General features: G+C 39.7%; 1 protein-coding gene across 1 annotated transcript in view; it reads left to right on the top strand.

Annotated features, from left to right (window-relative positions):
- LOC128635700 (low-density lipoprotein receptor-related protein 5) overlaps positions 1–27,355 on the top strand; it is a 1,026,620-nt gene that overhangs the window by 895,980 nt on the left and 103,285 nt on the right. The window contains exon 15 of the mRNA XM_053688826.1: positions 4,445–4,681. Coding sequence (XP_053544801.1) covers positions 4,445–4,681 — 237 coding nt within the window. The remainder of the gene's footprint in view (positions 1–4,444; positions 4,682–27,355) is intronic.

The following is a 27,355-nucleotide window of genomic DNA, read 5'->3' as shown; positions in this document are numbered from 1 at the left end:
TCACGCACTATATAACACTAATTACTCACGCACTATATATCACTACTTACTCATGCACTATATAACACTAATTACTCACGCACTATATAACACTAATTACTCACGCACTATATAACACTAATTACTCACGCACTATATAACACTAATTACTCACACACTATATAACACTAATTACTCACGCACTATATAACACTAATTACTCACTATATAACACTAATTACTCACGCACTATATAACACTAATTACTCACGCACTATATAACACTAATTACTCACACACTATATAACACTAATTACTCACTATATAACACTAATTACTCACGCACTATATAACACTAATTACTCACGCACTATATATCACTACTTACTCACGGACTATAACAATACTTACTCATGCACTATATAACACTACTTACTCACGCACTATATAACACTACTTACTCACGCACTATATAACAGTACTTACGCACTATATAACACTACTTACTCACGCACTATAACAATACTTACTCACGCACTATATAACACTACTTACTCACGCACTATATAACACTACTTACTCACGCACTATATAACACTACTTACTCACACAGTATATAACACTAATTACTCACACAGTATATAACACTAATTACTCACACACTATATAACACTAATTACTCACACAGTATATAACACTAATTACTCACACAGTATATAACACTAATTACTCACGCACTATATAACACTAATTACTCACGCACTATATAATACTAATTACTCATGCACTATATAACACTAATTACTCACACAGTATATAACACTAATTATTCACACAGTATATATACTAATTATTCACACAGTATATATACTAATTACTCACACAGTATATAACACTAATTACTCACACAGTATATAACATTAATTACTCACGCAGTATATAACACTAATTACTCACGCACTATATAACACTAATTACTCACGCACTATATAACACTAATTACTCACACAGTATATAACAATAATTACTCACGCACTATATAACACTATTAATCACGCACTATATAACACTAATTACTCACACAGTATATACACTAATTACTCACGCACTATATACACTAATTACTCACGCACTATATAACACTAATTACTCACACACTATATAACACTAATTACTCACGCACTATATAACACTAATTACTCACGCACTATATAACACTACTTACTCACGCACTATATAACAGTACTTACTCACGCACTATAACAATACTTACTCACGCACTATAACAATACTTACTCACGCACTATATAACACTAATTACTCACGCACTATATTACACTAATTACTCACACACTATATATCACTACTTACTCACGGACTATATAACACTACTTACTCACGCACTATATACACTAATTACTCACGCACTATATAACACTAATTACTCACGCACTATATAACAGTACTTACGCACTATATAACACTAATAACTCACGCACTATAACAATACTTACTCACGCACTATATAACACAAATTCCTCATGCACTATATAACACTACTTACGCACTATATAACACTAATTACTCACGCACTATATAACACTAATTACTCACGCACTATATAACACTAATAACTCACGTACTATATAACACTAATTACTCACGTACTATATAACACTACTTACTCACGCACTATATAACAGTACTTACGCACTATATAACACTAATAACTCACGCACTATAACAATACTTACTCACGCACTATATAACACTAATTACTCACACACTATATAACACAAATTCCTCATGCACTATATAACACTACTTACTCACGCACTATATAACACTACTTACTCACGCACTATATAACACTAATTACTCACGCACTATATAACACTACTTACGCACGCACTATATAACACTAATTACTCACGCAGTATATACACTAACTACCCACGCACTATATACACTAACTACCCACGCACTATATAACACTAATTACTCATGCACTATATAACACTACTTACTCACGCACTATATAACACTACTTACTCACGCACTATATAACACTACTTACTCACGCACTATATAACACTAATTACTCACGCACTATATAACACTAATTACTCACGCACTATATAACACTAATTACTCACGCACTATATAACACTAATTACTCACGCACTATATAACACTACTTACTCACGCACTATATAACACTAATTACTCACGCAGTATATAACACTAATTACTCACGCACTATATAACACTAATTACTCACGCAGTATATACACTAACTACCCACGCACTATATAACACTAATTACTCACGCACTATATAACACTAATTACTCACACACTATATAACACTAATTACTCACGCACTATATACCATACTTACTCACGCACTATATAACACTAATTACTCACGCACTATATAACACTAATTACTCACGCACTATATAACACTAATTACTCACGCACTATATAACACTACTTACTCACGCACTATATAAGACTACTTACTCACGCACTATATACACTAATTACTCACGCACTATATAACACTACTTACTCACGCACTATATAAGACTACTTACTCACGCACTATATACACTAATTACTCACGCACTATATAACACTACTTACTCACGCACTATATAACACTACTTACTCACGCACTATATAACACTACTTACTCACGCACTATATAACACTACTTACTCACGCACTATATAACACTAATTACTCACGCACTATATACACTAACTACCCACGCACTATATAACACTAATTACTCACGCACTATATAACACTACTTACGCACTATATAACACTAATTACTCACGCACTATATAACACTACTTACTCACGCACTATATAACACTACTTACTCACGCACTATATAACACTAATTACTCACGCACTATATAACACTAATTACTCACGCACTATATAACAGTACTTACTCACGCACTATATAACACTAATTACTCACGCACTATATAACAGTACTTACTCACTATATAACACTAATTACTCACGCACTATATAACAGTACTTACTCACTATATAACACTAATTACTCACGCACTATATAACAGTACTTACTCACTATATAACACTAATTACTCACGCACTATATACACTAATTACTCACGCACTATATAACAGTACTTACTCACGCACTATATAACACTAATTACTCACACACTATATAACACTAATTACTCACGCACAATATAACACTACTTACTCACGCACTATATAACACTAATTACTCACGCACTATATAACACTACTTACTCACGCACTATATAACACTAATTACTCACACACTATAAAACACTAATTACTCACGCACTATATAACAGTACTTACTCACGCACTATATAACACTAATTACTCACGCACTATATAACACTAATTACTCACGCACTATATAACACTAATTACTCACGCACTATATAACACTACTTACTCACGCACTATATAACACTACTTACTCACGCACTATATAACACTACTTACGCACTATATAACACTAATTACTCATGCACTATATAACACTAATTACTCATGCACTATATAACACTAATTACTCACGCACTATATAACACTACTTACGCACGCACTATATAACACTAATTACTCACGCACTATATAACACTACTTACTCACGCACTATATAACACTAATTACTCACGCACTATATAACACTAATTACTCACGCACTATATAACACTACTTACTCACGCACTATATAACACTACTTACGCACTATATAACAGTACTTACTCACGCACTATATAACACTACTTACGCACTATATAACAGTACTTACTCATGCACTATATAACACTAATTACTCATGCACTATATAACACTAATTACTCACGCACTATATAACAGTACTTACTCACGCACTATATAACACTAATTACTCACGCACTATCTAACACTACTTACGCACTATATAACAGTACTTACTCACGCACTATATAACACTACTTACGCACTATATAACAGTACTTACTCACGCACTATATAACACTACTTACGCACTATATAACAGTACTTACTCATGCACTATATAACACTAATTACTCACGCACTATATAACAGTACTTATGCACTTTAACACTAATTGCTAACATAATATATAACTCTAATTGCTAACGCATTATATAACACTAATTACTCACGCACTATATAACGCCAATTCCTCACGCAGTATATATCACTAATTGCTCACGCACTATATAACACTAATTACGCAGTATATAACGCTAATTGCTCACGTAATATATAGCACTAATTGCTAACGCAGTATATAACACTAATTTCGCACACAGTATTTACCCAGGGTATTGCTAAGGTGCAGAAAAAAGTGGTGGATTGTGGAAGTCCATAGAAAATGGGGTAAAGCGTCAGCAACTTAAAAATAAGTTACTTTTCTCTGACAGAACCACCCACCTGCTCTCCAAACCAATTCACCTGTGCCACTGGCGAGATTGACTGCATCCCCATGGCTTGGCGTTGTGATGGCTTCTCAGAGTGCGATGACCACAGTGATGAGGAAAACTGTCCCATGTGCTCGACCAACCATTTTCAGTGTGAGAAGGGGCAGTGCATCGACTCCCGACTGAGATGTAATGGAGAGATTGACTGCCAGGATAAGTCCGATGAGAGTGACTGTGACTGTGAGTACTGCACAAGACCCTCTACTGTACTAGACATACTGTAGTTTCCACAAATTAGATACAGTTTTAGGTTTATCTAACTATGGGGTCGATCACAATCCTTTCTTAAAACTTACAGTATCTAATGATTTGCAACAGAAAACACCATAAGTCTATGGGGGTTTAGTAGCTTACGCTGGCTTTTTTCTGGCCGCACCTTTTAAATACCTCTGGTATTGAGAGTTCACAGAATGGCTTCGTTAGGCTCCAAAAAGGGAGCGTACAGCATATTTACCGCCACTGCAACTCTCGATACCAGAGTTGCTTACGGACGCGGCCAGCTTCAAAAACGTGCTCGTACACGATTCCCCCATAGAAAACAATGGGGCTGTTTGAGCTGAAAAAAAACCTAACACCTGCAAAAAAGCCGCGTTCAGCTCCTAACGCAGCCCCATTGTTTCCTATGGGGAAACACTTCCTACGTCTGCACCTAACACTCTAACATGTACCCCGAGTCTAAACACCCCTAACCTTACACTTATTAACCCCTAATCTGCCGCCCCCGCTATCGCTGACCCCTGCATATTATTTTTAACCCCTAATCTGCCGCTCCGTACACCCCCGCCACCTACATTATCCCTATGTACCCCTAATCTGCTGCCCTAACATCGCCGACCCCTATATTATATTTATTAACCCCTAATCTGCCGCCCCCAACGTTGCCTCAACCTAACTACACTTATTAACCCCTAATCTACCGACCGGACCTGAGCGCTACTATAATAAAGTTATTAACCCCTAATCCGCCTCACTCCCGCCTCAATAACCCTATAATAAATAGTATTAACCCCTAATCTGCCCTCCCTAACATTGCCGACACCTAACTTCAAGTATTAACCCCTAATCTGCCGACAGGAGCTCACCGCTACTCTAATAAATTTATTAACCCCTAAAGCTAAGTCTAACTTTAACCCTAACACCCCCCTAAATTAAATATAATTTAAATCTAACGAAATAAATTAACTCTTATTAAATAAATTATTCCTATTTAAAGCTAAATACTTACCTGTAAAATAAACCCTAATATAGCTACAATATAAATTATAATTATATTATAGCTATTTTAGGATTTATATTTATTTTACAGGTAACTTTGTATTTATTTTAACCAGGTACAATAGCTATTAAATAGTTAAGAACTATTTAATAGCTAAAATAGTTAAAATAATTACAAAATTACCTGTAAAATAAATCCTAACCTAAGTTACAATTAAACCTAACACTACACTATCAATAAATTAAATAAAATACCTACAATTATCTACAATTAAACCTAACACTACACTATCAATAAATTAATTAAATACAATTCCTACAAATAAATACAATTAAATAAACTAAAGTACTAAAGTACTAAAGTACAAAAAATAAAAACGAACTAAATTACAAAAAAATAAAAAAATATTTACAAACATTAGAAGAAAATTACAACAATTTTAAACTAATTACACCTACTCTAAGCCCCCTAATAAAATAACAAAGACCCCCAAAATAAAAAAATGCCCTACCCTATTCTAAATTACAAAAGTTCAAAGCTCTTTTACCTTACCAGCCCTGAACAGGGCCCTTTGCGGGGCATGCCCCAAAGAATTCAGCTCTTTTGCCTGTAAAAAAACACATACAATACCCCCCCCCAACATTACAACCCACCACCCACATACCCCTAATCTAACCCAAACCCCCCTTAAATAAACCTAACACTAAGCCCCTAAAGATCTTCCTACCTTATCTTCACCTCGCCGGGTATCACACCGATCGGTCCTGGCTCCAAAATCTTCATCCAACCCAAGCGGGGGATAGACATCCATCATCCGGCGGCTGAAGAGGTCCAGAAGAGGCTCCAAAATCTTCATCCTATCCGGGAAGAAGAGGCGATCCAGACCGGCAACCATCTTGATCCAAGCGGCATCTTCTATCTTCATCCGATGAGGACCGGCTCCATCGTGAAGACCTCCAGCGCGGATCAATCTTCTTCCGACGACGTCCAACTGAAGAATGACGGTTCCTTTAAGGGACGTCATCCAAGATGGTGTCCCTCGAATTCCGATTGGCTGATAGGATTCTATCAGCCAATCGGAATTAAGGTAGGAAAAATCTGATTGGCTGATGGAATCAGCCAATCAGATTCAAGTTCAATCCGATTGGCTGATCCAATCAGCCAATCAGATTGAGCTAGCATTTTATTGGCTGTTCCGATCAGCCAATAGAATGCGAGCTCAATCTGATTGGCTGATCGGATCAGCCAATCGGATTGAACTTGATTCTGATTGGCTGATTCCATCAGCCAATCAGAATTTTCCTACCTTAATTCCGATTGGCTGATAGAATCCTATCAGCCAATCGGAATTCGAGGGATGCCATCTTGGATGACGTCCCTTAAAGGAACCGTCATTCTTCAGTTGGACGTCGTCGGAAGAAGATTGATCCGCGCTGGAGGTCTTCACGATGGAGCCGGTCCTCATCGGATGAAGATAGAAGATGCCGCTTGGAACAAGATGGTTGCCGGTCTGGATCGCCTCTTCTTCCCGGATAGGATGAAGATTTTGGAGCCTCTTCTGGACCTCTTCAGCCGCCGGATGATGGATGTTTAGCCCCCGCTTGGGTTGGATGAAGATTTTGGAGCCAGGACCGATCGGTGTGATACCCGGCGAGGTGAAGATAAGGTAGGAAGATCTTCAGGGGCTTAGTGTTTATTTAAGGGGGGTTTGGGTTAGATTAGGGGTATGTGGGTGGTGGGTTGTAATGTTGGGGGGGGTATTGTATGTGTTTTTTTACAGGCAAAAGAGCTGAATTCTTTGGGGCATGCCCCGCAAAGGGCCCTGTTCAGGGCTGGTAAGGTAAAAGAGCTTTGAACTTTTGTAATTTAGAATAGGGTAGGGCATTTTTTTATTTTGGGGGTCTTTGTTATTTTATTAGGGGACTTAGAGTAGGTGTAATTTGTTTAAAATTGTTGTAATTTTTTTCTAATGTTTGTAAATATTTTTTTATTTTTTGTAACTTAGTTCTTTTTTATTTTTTGTACTTTAGTTAGTTTATTTAATTGTATTTATTTGTAGGTATTGTATTTAATTAATTTATTGATAGTGTAGTGTTAGGTTTAATTGTAGGTAATTGTAGGTATTTTATTTAATTAATTTATTGATAGTGTAGTGTTAGGTTTAATTGTAACTTAGGTTAGGATTTATTTTACAGGTAATTTTGTAATTATTTTAACTATTTTAGCTATTAAATAGTTCTTAACTATTTAATAGCTATTGTACCTGATTAAAATAAATACAAAGTTACCTGTAAAATAAGTATAAATCCTAAAATAGCTATAATATAATTATAATTTATATTGTAGCTATATTAGGATTTATTTTACAGGTAAGTATTTAGCTTTAAATAGGAATAATTTATTTAATAAGAGTTAATTAATTTCGTTAGATGTAAATTATATTTAACTTAGGGGGGTGTTAGTGTTAGGGTTAGACTTAGCTTTAGGGGTTAATACATTTATTAGAGTAGCGGTGAGCTCCGGTCAGCAGATTAGGGGTTAATGCTTGAAGTTAGGTGTCGGCGATGTTAGGGAGGGCAGATTAGGGGTTAATACTATTTATTATAGGGTTATTGAGGCGGGAGTGAGTCGGATTAGGGGTTAATAACTTTATTATAGTAGCGGTGCGGTCCGCTTGGCAGATTAGGGGTTAATAAGTGTAGGCAGGTGGAGGCGACGTTGAGGGGGGCAGATTAGGGGTTAATAAATATAATATAGGGGTCGGCGGTGTTAGGGGCAGCAGATTAGGGGTACATAAGGATAACGTAGGTGGCGGTCAGCAGATTAGGGGTTAAAAAATTTTACTCGAGTGGCGGCGATGTGGGGGGACCTCGGTTTAGGGGTACATAGGTAGTTTATGGGTGTTAGTGTACTTTAGAGCACAGTAGTTAAGAGCTTTATAAACCGGCGTTAGCCCAGAAAGCTCTTAACTCCTGACTTTTTTCTGCGGCTGGAGTTTTGTCGTTAGAATTCTAAAGCTCACTTCAGACACGACTCTAAATACGGGAGTTAGAAAGATCCCATTGAAAAGATAGGATACGCAATTGACGTAAGGGGATCTGCGGTATGGAAAAGTCGCGGCTGCAAAGTGAGCGTTAGACCCTTTCCTGACTGACTCCAAATACCGGCGGTAGCCTAAAACCAGCGTTAGGAGCCTCTAACGCTGGTTTTCATGGCTACCGCCAAACTCTAAATCTAGGCCATAATTTGATAGTTTCCTTCTAAAAGACTGTGATCAGCCCTATATGACATTGATGGAAAAGACAAGGCCCTCTATTTATCAAGCTGTCAACCGCAAATACGCTGGAATTCCGCAGCGTATTTGTGGCGAGCCTTATTCGCCGCAGTTATCAAACCCTACAGACCGGCAAAAGTAGAATATAGTGACGTAACATACGATCCGCCGGACTCAGTCCGACACAGATCGATGGTTACGTCACTCCAGAAGTTCCGAACGCAAGTTCGGCACAATCTGACTACTTTTGGAAGTTATAAAAGAACTACCAGGTACGCTTGCTACTTTTCCGGCCCAGCGTACCTGGTTTTCAATCCGCCGCCCTGGAGGCGGCGGATGCCATAGGAATCAATGGGAGTCTGACAGCAGCGAAAGCTTATGTTCGCTGCTGCCCGTTATCCCATTGATTCCTAAGGTAAAAGTCTACACCTAACACCCTAACATGTACCCCGAGTCTAAACACCCCTAATCTGCCCCCCCTACACCACCGCCGCTCCCGGATCCCCCCCCCCCCCCCGTAACTCTAATAAATGTATTAACCCCTAAACCACCGATCCCGGACCCCGCCGCCACCTTCATTTTACCTATTAACCCCTAATCTGCCGCCCCCTATACCGCCGCCACCTACAACATAAAGTTATTAACCCCTATCTTGCCGATCCCGGACCCCGCCGCAACTAAATAAATTGATTAACCCTTAAACTGCCGCTCCCGGAGCCCACCGCCACCTACATTATATTTATTAACCCCTAATCTGCCCCCCCCCCCACCGCTGCCACTATAATAAACATATTAACCCCTAAACCTAAGTCTAACCCTAAACCTAACACACACTAACTTAAATATAATTTAAATAACTCTAAATAAATATTACTACAATTAACTAAATTATTCCTATTTAAAAATAAATACTTACCTATAAAATAAACCCTAAGCTAGCTACAATATAACTAATAGTTACATTGTAGCTATCTTGGGGTTTATTTTTATTTTACAGGCAACTTTGTATTTATTTTAACTAGGTACAATAGTTATTAAATAGTTATGAACTATTTAATAACTACCTAGTTAAAATAAATTCAAATTTACCTGTAAAATAAATCCTAACCTAAATTAAAATTACACCTAACACTACACTATAATTAAAATAATTAAATAAATCAACTACAATTAAATCAAACTAATCACAATTAAATAAAATAAAGTACAAAAAAAAATACTAAATTACAGAAAATAAAAAAATAATTACAAGAATTTTAAACTAATTACACTTATTCTAATCCCCAAAATAAAATAAAAAAGCCCCTCAAAATAATAAAAATCCCTACCCTATACTAAATTACAAATAGCCCTTAAAAGGGCCTTTTGAAGGGCATTGCCCCAAAGTAATCAGCTCTTTTACCTGTAAAAAAAAATACAACACCCCCCAACATTAAAACCCACCACCCACACACCCCACCCTACTCTAAAACCCAACCAATATCCCCTTAATAAAACCTAACACTACCCCCTTGAAGATCACACTACCTTGAGCCGTCTTCACCCAGCCGGCACAACTGGTCCTCCAGAGGGGCAGAAGTCTTCATCCGATCCGGGCAGAAGAGGACCTCCAGATGGGCAGAAGACTTCATCCAGGCGGCATCTTCTATCTTCATCCATCCGGAGCGGGTCCATCTTCAAGCCAGCCGACGCGAAGCATCCTCTTCTTCCGACGACTACCGGCGAATGAAGGTTCCTTTAAATGACGTAATCCATGATGGCGTCCCTTGAATTCCGATTGGCTGAAAGGATTCTATCAGCCAATCAGAATTAAGGTAGGAAAAATCCCATTGGCTGATCCAATCAGCCAATAGGATTGAGCTCGCATTCTATTGGCTGATTGGAACAGCCAATAGAATGCAAGCTCAATCCTATTGGCTGATTGGATCAGCCAATAGGATTGAACTTCAATCCTATTGGCTGATTGCATCAGCCAATATGATTTTTCCTACCTTAATTCCGATTGACTGATAAAATCCTATCAGCCAATCGGAATTCAAGGGTCGCCATCTTGAATGACGTCATTTAAAGGAACTTTAATTCGTTGGGAGTCGTCGGAAGAAGAGGATGCTCCGCGTCGGCTGGCTTCAAGATGGACCCGCTCTGCTCCGGATGGATGAAGATAGAAGATGCCGCCTGGATGAAGTCTTCTGCCCGTCTGGAGGTCCTCTTCTGCCCGGATCGGATGAAGACTTCTGCCCCTCTGGAGGTTCACTTGTGCCCGGCTGGGTGAAAACGTCTCAAGGTAGGGTGATCTTCAAGGGGGTAGTGTTAGGTTTTATTAAGGGGGTCTTGGGTGGGTTTTAGAGTAGGGTTGGGTGTATTTTTTTTACAGGTAAAAGAGCTGATTACTTTGGGGCAATGCCCCGCAAAAGGCCCTTTTAAGGGCTATTTGTAATTTAGTATAGGGTAGGGCTTTTTGTTATTTTGGGGGGCTTTTTTATTTTATTAGGGGGATTAGATTAGGTGTAATTAGTTTAACATTCTTGTAATTATTTTTTTATTTTGTGTAATTTAGTGTTGTTTTTTTTTGTACTTTAGTTAATTTTATTTAATTGTAGTTAATTTATTTAATTATTTTAATTGTAGTGTAGTGTTAGGTGTAATTGTAACCGTTTTATTTTACAGGTACTTTTGTATTTATTTTAGCTAGGTAGTTATTAAATAGTTAATAACTATTTAATAACTATTCTGCCTAGTTAAAATAAATACATAGTTGCCTGTAAAATAAAAATAAACCCTAAGCTAGCTACAATGTAACTATTAGTTATATTGTAGCTATCTTAGGGTTTATTTTATAGGTAAGTATTTAGTTTTAAATAGGAATTATTTGTTAATTATAGTAATATTTATTTAGATTATTTTAATTATATTTAAGTTAGTGGGTGTTAGGGTTAGTGTTAGACTTAGGTTTAGGGGTTGATATGTTTATAATAGTGGCGGCGGCGGCGTAGGGGGGGGCAGATTAGGGGTTAATAAATATAATGTAGGTGGCGGTGGGCTCCGGGAGCGGCAGTTTAGGGGTTAAACAATTTATTTAGTTGCGGCGGGGTCCGGGATCGGCAGGATAGGGGTTAATAACTTTATGTAGGTGGCGGCGGTATAGGGGGCGGCAGATTAGGGGTTAATAGGTATAATGTAGGTGGCGGCGGGGTCCGTGAGCGGTGGTTTAGGGGTTAATACATTTATTAGAGTTGCGGTGGGGTCTGGGAGCGACGGTTTAGGGGTTAATAACTTTATTTAGTTGCGGGGGGCTCCGGGAGCGGTGGTTTAGGGGGTTAAACAGTATAGTATAGTGTGGGTGCTTAGTGACAGTATAGCAAGAAAGCTGTGAAAAAGCCGAAGAGCAGCGAGATCGATGATTGTTAGTTAACAGTCCGCTGCTCATCGCCCCGTACTTGGTGCGCAGATTTTTGACAGCTTTCTTGATAAATTTGGCGAACGTATTCAGGTCCGCGGCGGCGATGTTAGGCAAGCGTATTGGTGCTGTTGAATGCAAGAAAGTCGACGGCTTGATAACTAGAGGCCAAGGGACGCAACTGTCACTACTGTACCAATGTTGTCCCCAAGCAGAAAAAGGTTCTCCTAATGTACCTAGGTCACTTTTCCATAGTCATTGAATAGGCAAATTAACATTTTTAGGTTTTGAATACATGAGCTACAGTGCAGTTATCACACTTTCCTTTATTGGTGCACAGGAAGGAGAGGAGCAAGCAGAAGTGCCGCTTTGGGTGTAATCAGACGGTAAATAATCTGAAATAATCACCAGGGTACCTCATGTCTTGTCCCCAGTGGTCAAGTCTAGTTATGACGATATACTTAGTATAACAGTTCTTAGCTCTGCTTTTGCTTATTCCAGTTATTATAGGAAGTCTCTAACCTTTTTTTCTTCCATAAGATGGTGATAATTCATGAATCATGACTTGTGGGAATTCTCCTCTTGACCACTAGGACGAGGCAATAGATACCTCAACACAGAGCTTTATATGGACACTAATCTTGTAATTACAAGTTGTTTCTGTTGTTTTGCTATAGAACAACCTATCATGCAAGTCTTAATAGTTTAAAACAAATTCACATCCTTTTTACAGCAAGTACTTTTCAATATCCAAACTCCACCACAATTTGCCTTACTTGGAAAAGCTAATCTGTCCTTAGCCTGCAGACAACAAGTACTTGGTTTTATAGTTGTTGAGAGGGGTCCGCTTCTGCCCAGATCCTCCTCACAGTAGCCTGATGGTCAGAGGGGTAGACAGGAATTTATCAGCCAGACAGTTAAAGATTTTTTCGGAGTGAAAAGTGTCACAGGCCTCACTTGTGAAATGTGGACTTGTCTACCCTGGTTTAAATTGAGCTGCTCCTTGTGGGACCACAGCCCTCCCCAGGTGAAATGTGGACTTGTCTACCGTGAGCTCCTTGTGGGACCACAACACACCCCCCCCGGATAAAATGTGGACTTGTCTACCCTGGTCTACAGTGAGCTGCACCTTGTGGAACCACAGCCCTCTCCAGGTTAAATCTATACTGGTCTACCCTGGTCTACAATGAGCTGCTCCTTGTGGGACCACAGCTCTAACCAGGTGAAAGGTGTACTTGTCCCCTGAGTTGTAGATGCTGTTACTGATTTAGATCCTAGCCTCGCACTACCTAGGTTGAGCCAATCTACTCGCTGTAGCTGAGCGAAGCACAGTAGACAAAGGTGCTGACAAGACAAAGAAAGTTCCAAAAAAGCAGCAGCAGCCTTCTTTGAGTAAAAACAATAAAATCCTTTTTTGGGGTACATTTAAAAATTTGATTCATAGCAGCATCATGGAAACAACACTCCAACAATATTGGAAGAATAAAGTCTTACGCGTTTCGGCGGTACTACTATGTAATCATAGACCATAAATTGCTTCAGATGCGGTACAGAATTTAAAAGACACAAACTAATTTTATTTGTTAATTATAAACACACCTATTTGTTCATATTGAAAGACAGAACAGAGTTAACACCTTAATCCTCAGCTATCTTAATGTGATACAATAACAGTAGGTGACTAGGATAGAGTTAAAGGGACAGTCTACACCAGAATTGTTATTGTTTTAAAAGATAGATAATCCCTTTATTACCCATTCCCCAGTTTTGCATAACTAACACAGTTATAATAATATAGTTTTAACCTCTGTGATTATCTTGTATCTAAGCCTCTGCAAACTGCCCCTTTGTTTCAGTTCTTTTGACAGACTTGCAGTTTAGCCAATCAGTGCCTGCTCCCAGATAACTTCACGTGCATGAGCACAGTGTTATCTATATGAAAAACATGAACTAACACCCTCTAGTGGTGAAAAACTGTTAAAATGCATTCTGAAAAGAGGTGGCCTTCAAGGTCTAAGAAATTAGCATATGAACCTCCATTTGGTGATAAAAGTAAATTTGAAAATTGTTTAAAATTACATGCCCTATATGAATCATGAAAGTTTATTTTAGACTAGACTGTCCCTTTAAAGCTAAATTCATGGGACAAATTCATCAATAGTAAAGAAAATATGTTTATGCATATATGTCAAATAATCATCTCACATATAATATACAGCGTACAATAAATAACTGATACCCATAAACATACAGATCCAGTTAATTCTAGTATATTGTTGCATATCTTGAACCAAGCTGTTATCAAAAAGAATGATACATTGTATTTATAATGTACGTTATATTTACCCTTTAATTTCCTTCATTTCTTTTGTTCTATTAGCTATACATAGATATTAGTAAATGTTAGTATATACAAATGTATAGGAGTGGTTAGCGCTATAGTGTTTATTCCCAAAAGTTTGTCATTTTCTGAATTAAATCCAAAAGGTGTCAAAGTATTCATTTTATTAATCCAATAGACTTCCTGTCTGGCTAATATGGACCAATGGTCACCTCCCCTAGGGGGATTATTTATCAACTCAATCGCATTCCACTTAAAAGAACAAACTTGACCTTTGTGGACATCTATAAAGTGTCTGGCTAGTTCTGAACAGCGGTTTACATTTGTGACATATCCCAGATGCTCACGTATCCTAGTTTGGACGTCTCATGTGGTCATCCCAATATATTGTTAAGAATTAATCAAAAACAGTAACAGCACCACTTTGAAATATAATGTATTGAAAATAATTGTATTAGTGAATAATAACTAATATAGTCTCTAAGAGGGTGCACGAGTATAGTATCGCCAAAAATACTCCAATCAATATAAACAATATTACTCAGCACACCATTCTAATGTTCAAATGGACTTTATTCACTTATATAAAGAATGCAAATAGAAACATCACTACCTAAACTCTTCTCATTCAAAACATACATCAATCATGCATACATGTAAAACAGATTACACCCCAGACGTCCCTAGGGGAATCGGGTACAGACCGTCATCTCAATTATGAAAAGTCTCAAGAGACATTAATACTCCAAAGTCCGGTTTAATACTGTAATCCAAAGGATGAGGGTAGTATGTGAAGTTAACCGTCTCAGGGAAAGTTAGTAAGCAAAGTTAGTGTCTGCAAGTACTATCTGTTATTTCTAGTGTCAGCTTGTCAGTACAATAGAACACTATGCAAAGTTCCTCTCCTCTTGAACCCTTGTATATGAGCATGTATGAGTTAGTCCCAAAGTTGAGAATGTCGCTCTGTTCACTATATTTTGGATATTAACGCCTCTCATCAGCATGTTAGCCCAGTGTAACTGGTGATCATGACAGTATATGATATAGGTATCCAGCCCAATACTTGCGGTTCCATTAGCGAGGCACTTTAAGTAATGTGCATCCATCACATGCTGCTGAGTCATCCTTTACGTCATGATTCTCACACCGCAAACATGTTCGCAAGCTCCTCAGTAGGGTTCAGCTGTATGGATTTAAGACACATCCCAGCGAGAGTACAACAGATAGGTACAATAGAGGGTTGACTGCATTAACAACTATATAACAAGGTATTTCTTAATGATATAACAAATTTGATAATAATGAGAAGAAAACTTAGTCACAAAGGTAGGATTTTTAATCTCTATCTTGTCCCCCTTATTTCCGGTTAGTTTTATACAAAAGAGCACTTAGTTCCTGTATCCTTGATTCCTCAAAAGCTCTATTTATCACTTTTTCAGGATAGCCTCTTTTCATTAATCTTTCCTGTAAAACCTTTGATTCTATATTGAATGATCCTTCTTTCAAGCTAATTTGTCTAGTTCTAAGGAACTGACCTTTGGCTATCCATCGAAAGACGTGCTTAGGATGGGCACTTGAAGCGTTTAATAAAGAATTGGCAGAAATGGATTTACAGTACAGGCTTATTTCAACACACTTTTGTGAGTGGTCAAACTTAAGATTAATATCCAAAAAAATAATCTCAGACATGTGCCACTCATATGTGAATTTGATTTCCTGTACACAGCAATTCAAAAATTCCACAAAATAACTAGCTTCATTTTCAGTTAGTGTACTGATGAAAATGAGCTCATCGATAAATCTTTTGTAAAATGTTATCTTATGCAAAAAGGGGTTACCATCTCGTAGAACAAAGGTATATTAATGCCAACCCATGAATAGGTTGGCATATGATGGGGCAAATTTTGCACCCATCGCTGCACCTCTCTTCTGGTGATAGTAAACTCCCTCAAAAAGAAAAAAATTGTGTTCCAAAAAGTACTTGATTGACCTCAGAACAAAATCTTTTGCTTCATCATTGTAGTTGGTCATCAAATCTAAGAAAAATTTGACAGCTGTGATCCCCAATGTATGTGGCATTGATGTATATAACGCGGTAACATCTACAGTCAGCCAACTCATATCTCCACCTGCAAAGGATCCACAAGAGTCAACATATGGGTTGTAATGTTTAAAAAAAAACTTGGACGTTACCAAAGGCTGCAGTATATTGTTTACCCACTCTGAAAGATGTTCATAGAGTGAGCCTATGCCAGCAACTATTGGACGTCCCTTAATGTCATCCAGACCCTTGTGGACCTCCGGCAGGTGGTAAAAAATTGGCATAAATGGATTCATGACAAATAAATATTCAAAAGTGTTTTGGTCAATTACTCCCATATATAAACCATCATTCAGGAGATATTTGAATCTATTCTGAAACAGTCTAGTTGGATTTCTTTTAAGTATATTACACAAACTCTGGTCATTCAATTGTCTGTAAACTTCTACGATATAAAACTGTCCATCACCACAATGCTTCCACCAAAAGGTGCTGACAAGTAAGTACTTTGCACTTTCATAGCCCACAGGCTATTGGTATGAACATGTACACATGCTTCACCTAGTCTGGGGACATATATTTGTACACCTTACACCATATTTTAGCCATTTAGCACTATTTTTTGTAAAGGTTAATATTGCTTTAACCCTTTGAGTGCTAAGCACTTTCCCACCTGGGTGCTAAGCTGTTTTAAGGTTATTTTATTTTTGAAATTTTTTTTTAAACTTTTTTTACCCCCCAGATCCAAGACTTACACTGTTGGAAAGGTTAGGCGATTATCTTTCCAACGGTGGATCTTGGGGGTCTGTAGATGCTTAGATGCCTGAGATACTGGCTTCTAATCAGCACAGCATGCCCCCTTTTCCTATACTTAACATTGTCATTTTGTTAATAAAGTTGCACAGTGATGTCATCATGCAAAACGTAAAAGCCCAGGCGATGCCTGTCACTATACAGGCACGATCGCCGGGGTAGGAGCGGGTGGGATCCCCCAGATCTCCCTCAAGGTGGGAGAGTGCTAGCGATGGCTCTGAGCCATCATTCGCACCAGAGTGGGAAACTCTGCGACGGCTCGGAGCCGTCGTTGGCACTCAAAAGATTAAATTTAGCGTGGTTGTCTTAGTGCATGCTCAAAAGTTGCTTCTAAACTATACACAATTTATTTTCCCTCGCCTGTGCTAAGTTTCTTATTGTTCCCTTCAGATTTATTGGCTTTAGCACGCACTGGTAGCACAGATGCTCTAAGGCTTAATCTTTTTAGTGCGATAATCCTTTTCTGATCCTGGGTTGCTGTAAACTCTCAGCGTGTGGTGAAAAGCTTTGCAGAGCTTTGCATTTTATTTACCCCTTTGTGTGTTACCCTTTATTGATTCTAACAGTTATTTCAGCATTTATTTGACAGAACCATGTGTTTGTTTCCGTCTTAAGGGTTAATTAGTTTTACATTGTGCCTTTTCTTCCTTTTGTGGTTAACTATTGGTATGCTTTATACTTCCTATTTGCTTCAGTCTATTACTGATACTTAAAATGATGGTAACGTTTAGTTAATCAAATGCCATATATGTAATCTTTGCTATTAAAAAAGTGTATGTGTACTTTTTTTTATCTATACTTGAAAAGGGTTAAATCTGCGCCTATAGTAATGCTTCTACATCAATGTTAAGCAGGCCCGAGAATTAACTCTGTTTTTTTTATTTTATGACAATTCCAATGAACATCCAATTAGTGTGTGTGTCATATGACACTCTTGAAGTCTAGCCCTTTTAAAGCCCTTAGGAAGCCTATGTAGAGAGTGGGTGAAACTGCTCTCTATGTCACAGCCCAATCATAAAGTGTGCATAGGTTTTTTTTCAAGGTTGCACTCAGGAGGGTTCAGCTAAACTTTCTCTAAAATTAAAGACGTATATTAACTCTGCTATTACGGAAGTGTTAGCTGTTCTGCCTCCAGCTGTTAAAGGCAGACATTTGCAAGGATTGTGAGGTGATAATTATTTGCTCATCAGGGACTTCCCTTAGGGATAAGGGTGTTTATGATTACTCTTATTCTGAGGATAGTTTCACTGATTCTCAGGACCCTGTTGCTGTGGCAGAGGATGTGTCCTTTAATTTCAGGCTTGAGCATATTCATGCTTTATTACGGGAAGTTTTATTGGTTTAGAGGTAAAGGATTTTTCTGCTACAGTTAAGCAACCATTTTAAAGGATTGATACATTTTTTTAAGGCAGACTCCAAACAGCCTTCTTTTCCCTGCCTGATTCAGTTTCTAAACTCATTTCTAAGAAATGGCAGAAGATTTTACTTTTGTTCCATCTTCTAAGCTCAAATCTATGTTTCCTCTTCCTTCTGTTAATACAGAGATTTGGGAAACTATTCCTAAGGTGGATGTGTTTTTTTCCACTTTTAAAAATCCTTAAGGTAGAAAACTTGAAGATTTTCATAGGAGATATTTTTAGCTTGCAGCGTCAGTGTTTTGCTTGTGTATCTGCTACTACTTCTGCTTGCAGGTTTTGTGTTCTGCTGTCACTGTTGTCTGTGTAGCTGCTGCTATTTCTGCTTGCAGGTTTTGTGTTCTGCTGTCAGTGTTGCCTGTGTAGCTGCTGCTACTTCTGCTAAGCAGGTTTTGTGTTTTGCTGTCACTGTTGCCTATGTAGCTGCTGCTACTTCTGCTTGCAGGTTTTGTGTTTTGCTGTCACTGATGTCTGTGTAGCTACTGCTACTTCTACTTGCGGGTTTTGTGTTTTTCTGTCACTGTTGCCTGTGTAGCTGCTGCTACTTCTGTTTGCAGGTTTTGTGTTATGCTGTCAGTGTTGCCTGTGTAGCTGCTGCTACTTCTGTTTGCAGGTTTTGTGTTTTGCTGTCACTGATGCCTGTGTAGCTGCTGCTACTTCTACTTGCGGGTTTTGTGTTTTGCTGTCACTGTTGCCTGTGTAGCTGCTGCTACTTCTACTTACGGGTTTTGTGTTTTGCTGTCACTGTTGCCTGCGTAGCTGCTGCTACTTCTGTTTGCGGGTTTTGTGTTCTGCTGTCAGTGTTGCCTGTGTAGCTGCTGCTACTTCTGCTTGCAGGTTTTGTGTTTTGCTGTCAGTGTTGCCTGTGTAGCTGCTGCTACTTATGCTTGCAGGTTTTGTGTTATGCTGTCAGTGTTGCCTGTGTAGCTGCTGCTACTTCTACTTGCGGGTTTTGTGTTTTGCTGTCAGTGTTGCCTGTGTAGCTGCTGCTACTTCTACTTACGTGTTTTGTGTTTTGCTGTCACTGTTGCCTGCGTAGCTGCTGCTACTTCTGTTTGCGGGTTTTGTGTTCTTCTGTCAGTGTTGCCTGTGTAGCTGCTGCTACTTCTGCTTGCAGGTTTTGTGTTTTGCTGTCAGTGTTGCCTGTGTAGCTGCTGCTACTTCTGCTTGCAGGTTTTGTGTTTTGCTGTCAGTGTTGCCTGTGTAGCTGCTGCTACTTCTGCTTGCAGGTTTTGTGTTCTGCTGTCAGTGTTGACTGTGTAGCTGCTTGCAGGTTTTGTGTTCTGCTGTCAGTGTTGCCTGTGTAGCTGCTGCTTCTTTTGCTTGCAGGTTTTGTGTTTTGCTGTCAGTGTTGCCTGTGTAGCTGCTGCTACTTCTGTTTGCAGGTTTTGTGTTCTGCTGTCAGTGTTGCCTGCGTAGCTGTTGCTACTTCTGCTTGCAGGTTTTGTGTTCTGCTGTCAGTGTTGCCTGTGTAGCTGCTGCTACTTCTGCTTGCAGGTTTTGTGTTATGCTGTCAGTGTTGCCTGTGTAGCTGTTTGCAGGTTTTGTGTTCTGCTGTCAGTGTTGCCTGTGTAGCTGCTGCTTCTTTTGCTTGCAGGTTTTGTGTTTTGCTGTCAGTGTTGCCTGTGTAGCTGCTGCTACTTCTGCTTGCAGGTTTTGTGTTTTGCTGTCAGTGTTGCCTGTGTAGCTGTTGCTACTTCTGCTTGCAGGTTTTGTGTTTTGCTGTCACTGTTGCCTGTGTAGCTGCTGCTACTTCTGCTTGCAGGTTTTGTGTTTTGCTGTCACTGTTGCCTGTGTAGCTGCTGCTACTTCTGTTTGCAGGTTTTGTGTTTTGCTGTAAGTGTTGCCTGTGTAGCTGTTGCTACTTCTGCTTGCAGGTTTTGTGTTTTGCTGTCAGTGTTGCCTGTGTAGCTGCTGCTGCTTCTGCTTGCAGGTTTTGTGTTTTGCTCTCAGTGTTGCCTGTGTAGCTGCTGCTGCTTCTGCTTGCAGGTTTTGTGTTTTGCTGTCAGTGTTGCCTGTGTAGCTGCTGGTACTTCTGCTAAGCAGGTTTTGTGTTTTGCTGTCACTGTTGCCTATGTAGCTGCTGCTACTTCTACTTGCGGGTATTGTGTTTTGCTGTCACTGTTGCCTGTGTAGCTGCTGCTACTTCTGCTTGCAGGTTTTGTGTTTTGCTGTCAGTGTTGCCTGTGTAGCTGCTGCTACTTCTGCTTACAGGTTTTGTGTTCTGCTGTCAGTGTTGTCTGTGTAGCTGCTGCTGCTTGCAGGTTTTGTGTTTTGCTGTCAGTGTTGCCTATGTAGCTGCTGCTGCTTCTGCTTGCAGGTTTTGTGTTTTGCTGTCAGTGTTGCCTGTGTAGCTGCTGCTACTTCTGCTAAGCAAGTTTTGTGTTTTGCTGTCACTGTTGCCTGTGTAGCTGCTGCTACTTCTACTTGCGGGTTTTGTGTTTTGCTGTCACTGTTGCCTGTGTAGCTGCTGCTACTTCTACTTGCGGGTTTTGTGTTTTGCTGTCTTTGTTGCCTGTGTAGCTGTTGCTACTTCTGCGTGCAGGTTTTTGTGTTTTGCTGTCACTGTTGCCTGTGTAGCTGCTGCTACTTCTGCTTGCAGGTTTTGTGTTTTGCTGTCAGTGTTGCCTGTGTAGCTGCTGCTGCTTCTGCTTGCAGGTTTTGTGTTTTGCTGTCAGTGTTGCCTGTGTAGCTGCTCCTGCTTCTGCTTGCAGGTTTTGTGTTTTGCTGTCAGTGTTGCCTGTGTAACTGCTGCTGCTTCTGCTTGCAGGTTTTGTGTTTTGCTGTCAGTTTTGCCTGTGTAGCTGCTGCTACTTCTGCTAAGCAGGTTTTGTGTTTTGCTGTCACTGTTGCCTATGTAGCTGCTGCTACTTCTGCGTGCAGGTTTTGTGTTTTGCTGTCACTGTTGCCTGTGTAGCTGCTGCTACTTCTACTTGTGGGTTTGGTGTTTTGCTGTCACTGTTGCCTGTGTAGCTGCTGCTACTTCTGTTTGCAGGTTTGGTGTTCTGCTGTCAGTGTTGCCTGTGTAGCTGCTGCTACTTCTGCTTGCAGGTTTTGTGTTTTGCAGTCAGTGTTGCCTGTGTAGCTGCTGCTACTTCTGCTTGCAGGTTTTGTGTTTTGCTGTCAGTGTTGCCTGTGTAGCTGCTGCTACTTCTGCTTGCAGGTTTTGTGTTATGCTGTCAGTGTTGCCTGTGTAGCTGCTTGCAGGTTTTGTGTTCTGTTGTCAGTGTTGCCTGTGTAGCTGCTGCTTCTTTTGCTTGCAGGTTTTGTGTTTTGCTGTCAGTGTTGCCTGTGTAGCTGCTGCTACTTCTACTTGCAGGTTTTGTGTTTTGCTGTAAGTGTTGCCTGTGTAGCTGTTGCTACTTCTGCTTGCAGGTTTTGTGTTCTGCTGTCAGTGTTGCCTGTGTAGCTGCTGCTACTTCCGCTTGCAGGTTTTGTGTTCTGCTGTCAATGTTGCCTGTGTAGCTGTTGCTACTTCTGCTTGCAGGTTTTGTGTTCTGCTGTCAGTGTTGCCTGTGTACCTGCTGCTACTTCTACCTTTAAGATCTTGTTTCTGGGGAAACAACTCTGTATGAGATTCAGGATCACATTTATATCCTGAAGACTGCAAATAGCTTTATTTGTGATGCAGAGGTTGAAATGATTTGCAATAATGCTAAAAATTATGCTTTAGCTTTTTGTCTGCTGATATTATTTCTAAACACAGATTGCTTTCTCTTCCCATTCAGGTAAAACTCTCTGTGTTTGGGCCTGGACTGGATGCTATTATTTAACCAGTCACTGGGGGTGTTATATTTTTTTATCTTGGGGCAGAAAAGCTCCAAGGGTGAGCTTAAATCTACAGGGCATTTTGTTTCTTTTGGCAATCTAAGAATCAGAAAGCTTTTTCCTCAGCCTAGAGTTTTGGTTACTCCAAAATCTTCCTGGAAGTCTAGTAATTCTAAAACAGTCTAAAAACAAATAAAGCAAGAAATCTACACCAGCCTCCAAATCTGCCTAAATATGTAGGTCCCATGTCAAACCTGTCTCTGGGGGAGGGGCAGATTGATTCTCTTTTGGGAGGCTTGGGAGGTATTTTTTTCCAAATCCTCCTCAAGAAACCTTCTTCCTGTCTTGAGTGCCTCGAGATCCTTTTAAAGGTCTAAGCTTTTTTGGCTTGTGTAAGAGATCTGGAATGAATGGGAGTACAAAAAAGAGTACTTTTCGACCTGTTTTGGATCACAAATTCCTGAACGTTCCTACTTTCAAGACAGAGACTATTTGCACTTACAGTAACTTCCTTTAGTGTAGTAGGGTCCATTTGCTTCTACTAAAAATGCTTGTTTACATATACTGTACCTATTCACAGGGATCATGTCAGTTTCCTGAGATTTGCTTTTCTAGACAACTATTATAAGTCTGTGGCCCTTGCTTTCAGTTGGGTTACAGTACCCAGAGTGTATACAAAGGTGCTTTAAGGTCTATTAACTGTAGTTAGAGCTCAAGGAATTTCTGTAGTTCCTGGTTGCAGAAATTCCTTGGAGGGAGGAACTTTCAGTTCTATAACAATGAGGGAAGTGTCCCGAATAATCAGTTGGGCTGAATGTCATTATTACACGATTTCTGCCATCCCCATTCTGGATGTGAGCAATTGAAAGACAGACTTTTTCAGTCACCAGTCTCTTTATCCAGTAGAGTGGTCTCTGAATCAAGAAGTTTTGACCAGATTTTGAGACATTGGAGTTTAACACAGATAGATCTCATGGCCTCTTGTTTAAAACAAAAATGTTCCCAGTATTCTGCCAGGTCTCGGGACGCTCGGGCAAATCTGATAGATTTGCTAATGCTTGCCTGGTCATTCAACCTGACATTTTTCCTATATTTGTGTTGCTATTTAAAGTGATAGCCAGAATCAAGCAAGAACAAGCCTCAACAATTCTAAAATTCCTTTATTTTATCAGGATCTCAGAGCTCTGAATTTGAGAGAATGGTAATTGAATGCTCAGTGCCATCACAGAGGGGGTTTTTTTCTGGCAAGGTTATTGACACCTTGATTCAAGCTTGGAAACCTGCTACCAGGTGAATTGATCATAAGGTCTGGGAAACCTTTACCACTGGAATTCTTTTCCTAGACCACTCCTAGATGGCTTTCCTGCAGGTGGGTTTGTATAAGAATGACACTCCAGAGAATTGCTTATCTTTATTGTTCCATAAGAGTTTTGCTAAATTTCCAGATTTTCAGGCTTTTGCTCAGGTTTTGATCAGAATTTAAATCCGTTATTTGCAGCCCTACTTTTCTATTTTTTCATCAGGATAAGCCTGTTTTTCGCACTAGCTATTCTTTTCTTTCTAAAGTTGGATCTACAGATACTATCAACCTGGATTGTTGCTCCTTTTTTTCTAAGGAGAGAATTCTTCATAATCTGAATGTTATGATAGTCTGTCAAACATTATGTATTATTCTCTTTTGGTTTCTTTTTCTGGTCCTCACAAGGGACAGAACGCTAAGGCTGTTACATTAGCTGCGTGGCTTAAAGCATTAAAGGGACAGTAAACACCTGTCTTCTAATAATCCCTAAAACCTAGTTTTTCTTATTAATAAAAATAAAATAATCACTGCTGAGTATTTTATATGCTCCTCTTACCCCAAACTGTTGAAGGATATTGTTTTAAAATACAGCACTGATCCACTGCTGGATTCTCCTATGTAAGCTGCCATATTGTAACGCACGCTACAGGCAGGGGCACAGAAGTCACATGCTCATGATGCAGTCAAGGACACACACGGCTATATTAAAGTGAAGGTAAAGTCGATCGGTATTGGAAATATCAATGTAAGTAGTATAAAAAATAAACCCCACTTTCATTCATGAGTTTTTTAAAATTATAAAATAAAACTTTTATTCAGGAGATTCGATCCGATTTTAACATACCCCATCTCCTCCAGACGCCGGTATACGACTTTCTTGTTGGTGACGTTAACTCATTCGCCCAATAGATTTTCTGGCCGTTAGGCGGCCAACTCCCCACACAAAACGCCCCTTCTATCCACTTTGCCTGCGCTTCATTTAGCGTCTTAGCCATTGCATATAGAGGTGCATTGCGCATGCGCACCGCTCCACATTTCATTAGTGAGCTTGGATGCCTACGTAGACAGCGGGTGGGACCGCTCTCTACGTCACAGAATTGAGAAAACAACTAGGAAAAAGAAAAGGGGAGGAGGAACGGAGCAGTAAGGATCTCTAACTAAAATTAAAAATAAAAATATTCATTAATCATTTTTAAAAAAAAACGTATCGACTTTGTAATATATATTGAAATAAAGCCAACTACCTATTCCACACTGCCCCACTTTACCTTCACTTTAAATACAGTGTACTGTAGGAGGATCACATCTGTGTGAGCTGCTGTGACTGAATAAACATTTATTAGAGTATAAAGGTATTAGATTTAGCCATGTATGTATAATACACATAATATACAACTTAACTTTAATAAAATGATCATTATGTAAATGGGGGCGGAGCTACGCCGTGCTGGTGCATGGACGCTTTGTAGGAGAGCTCCAGAGCTGTTGGGGTCTTTGAGTAATTAGTTTGGCACCCATGCTATCTATAATTAAACAAATCTTATCCTAAACTTAACCCAGATGTACCGGTAGCCTGTTCACTATACGGGCTGGAGGAGGGAGTGCCGAGCAGATCATCCGGAGCCGCCGAAATAGGAGCCGCAGCCGCCATCCTGCCGCCCAGCTAACATCTCACACAAGACCCCGGCGACGAACACGGACTGATTGGCCGGCACGCACTAAGAGACTCTCTTACCTGGACATCACGACTACACCCTAATAAGAACAGCCCTGTCTGGCTGGTGCCGCGCTGAGAGAGATCCCTCTACTGAGAGCCGGACCCCGCATTCCTCCCACGTGGTGAGTCCCGACATCTGACCTCACTAATCATACAGCCACCGTGCTGAGACACTGCCGATCCTCTCGCTCACCTAGTGGGGACACCATACAGTGCTCTCACCCCTATTCCACCCCAGCACACGGCCCCACAGAGGCTCACACAGGCAGAACATTTTTTTTTTTTTTTTTAAAGAGCCGGGGCGGGGTGGCAGCTATTGCGGGCCTCATAAAAGCATATAGAGCCTGTTTTATACATAAAGCACAATAACGCCTTTCAGATAGCAGTGCTCCTTGCAACATTCACTTAGAAATACATCTCTCGGCTGGCCTAGACCACGCAGTGGCCTTATACTAATTGTGATCTGAAAAGTACTATAATCACGCACTTCAATCCAGTGCGACCATAACAACCTCTGACATTCACATCTGATGACTTTAAATAGTAGAAGTGCTAGATCTTTCTGGTGAAGCTGCACTGCAGTCTCTCAACATCATACACCCTAAAAGGACACTGCCTATCTACTATATATTATTCAACTTGAGGAGGGAGTGTTCTGATCCTATTTCCCCTTGTCAGGTTTACCCACTTTGAGCCTCTATTAAGTCTTCATCCCTTGCTATAATGGCAAGTAAGAAAGGTAATAAACCTGACAGGCTAACAAAGCTGCAACCCCTGGGTCCCTCTGTCTCCTCATTCTTTCATCCACTAGAACCTGTGACTCTAGATGCTACACAGCCCTCAGACCAAACTCCTGTAGACCCTGGCCTCACACGACCCCCTTCAATCTATACAGTCCTAGATAGCGGGCCTTCCCTCAAAATCAGATATAGAATTAAGGACTTAAAAAAAGACCTCAATGATCTGGGATCTAGAATAGAGTTTATAGAAGAAGGCCAAGAACAGCTCAACAACATGGTCAGCACTAACACACAACAACTTTCTATCCATGACTCCATGATACAAAATCTGAATGATAAAATCGAAGACCTCGAGAATCGAGGTAGAAGGAATAATTTACGCTTGAGGGGAATCCCAGAGGACGTCTCCGCTGACCAACTCAAAACATATGTCACAGAATTCTTTCATTTTCTCCTTCCTCATACCCCACCCCTTCAGAGCGAGGACATTGAGAGAATACATAGGGCCCTAAGACCCCCCCCCCCCCCCGCTAAACCTCCTGCCCCACCCAGGGATGTAATCCTCAGATTCCTTAAATTCACCAGCAAGGAGGAGATTTGGCAGGCCGCTAGGACCAGACGGTCAATCCAATTTCACAATCACTCCCTACAGGTATATCAAGATCTCTGTCCTCAGACGGTACAACGAAGAAGAGAGGTTTGTTTCATTACCAAAACTCTCCAAGAAAATAACATTAGATACAGGTGGGGTTTCCCATTCAGTCTCATCATCTCCCATAATGGAAGTCAGATCATATATAAAAGCTTTTCAGACCTAGACAACATCTCTAAG

This window comes from Bombina bombina, chromosome 7 (assembly GCF_027579735.1).
Source record: "Bombina bombina isolate aBomBom1 chromosome 7, aBomBom1.pri, whole genome shotgun sequence".
Classification (NCBI taxonomy): domain Eukaryota; kingdom Metazoa; phylum Chordata; class Amphibia; order Anura; family Bombinatoridae; genus Bombina; species Bombina bombina.
Note: the sequence above shows the minus strand (reverse complement) of the source record. Positions and strands in the feature narration are given on the sequence as shown.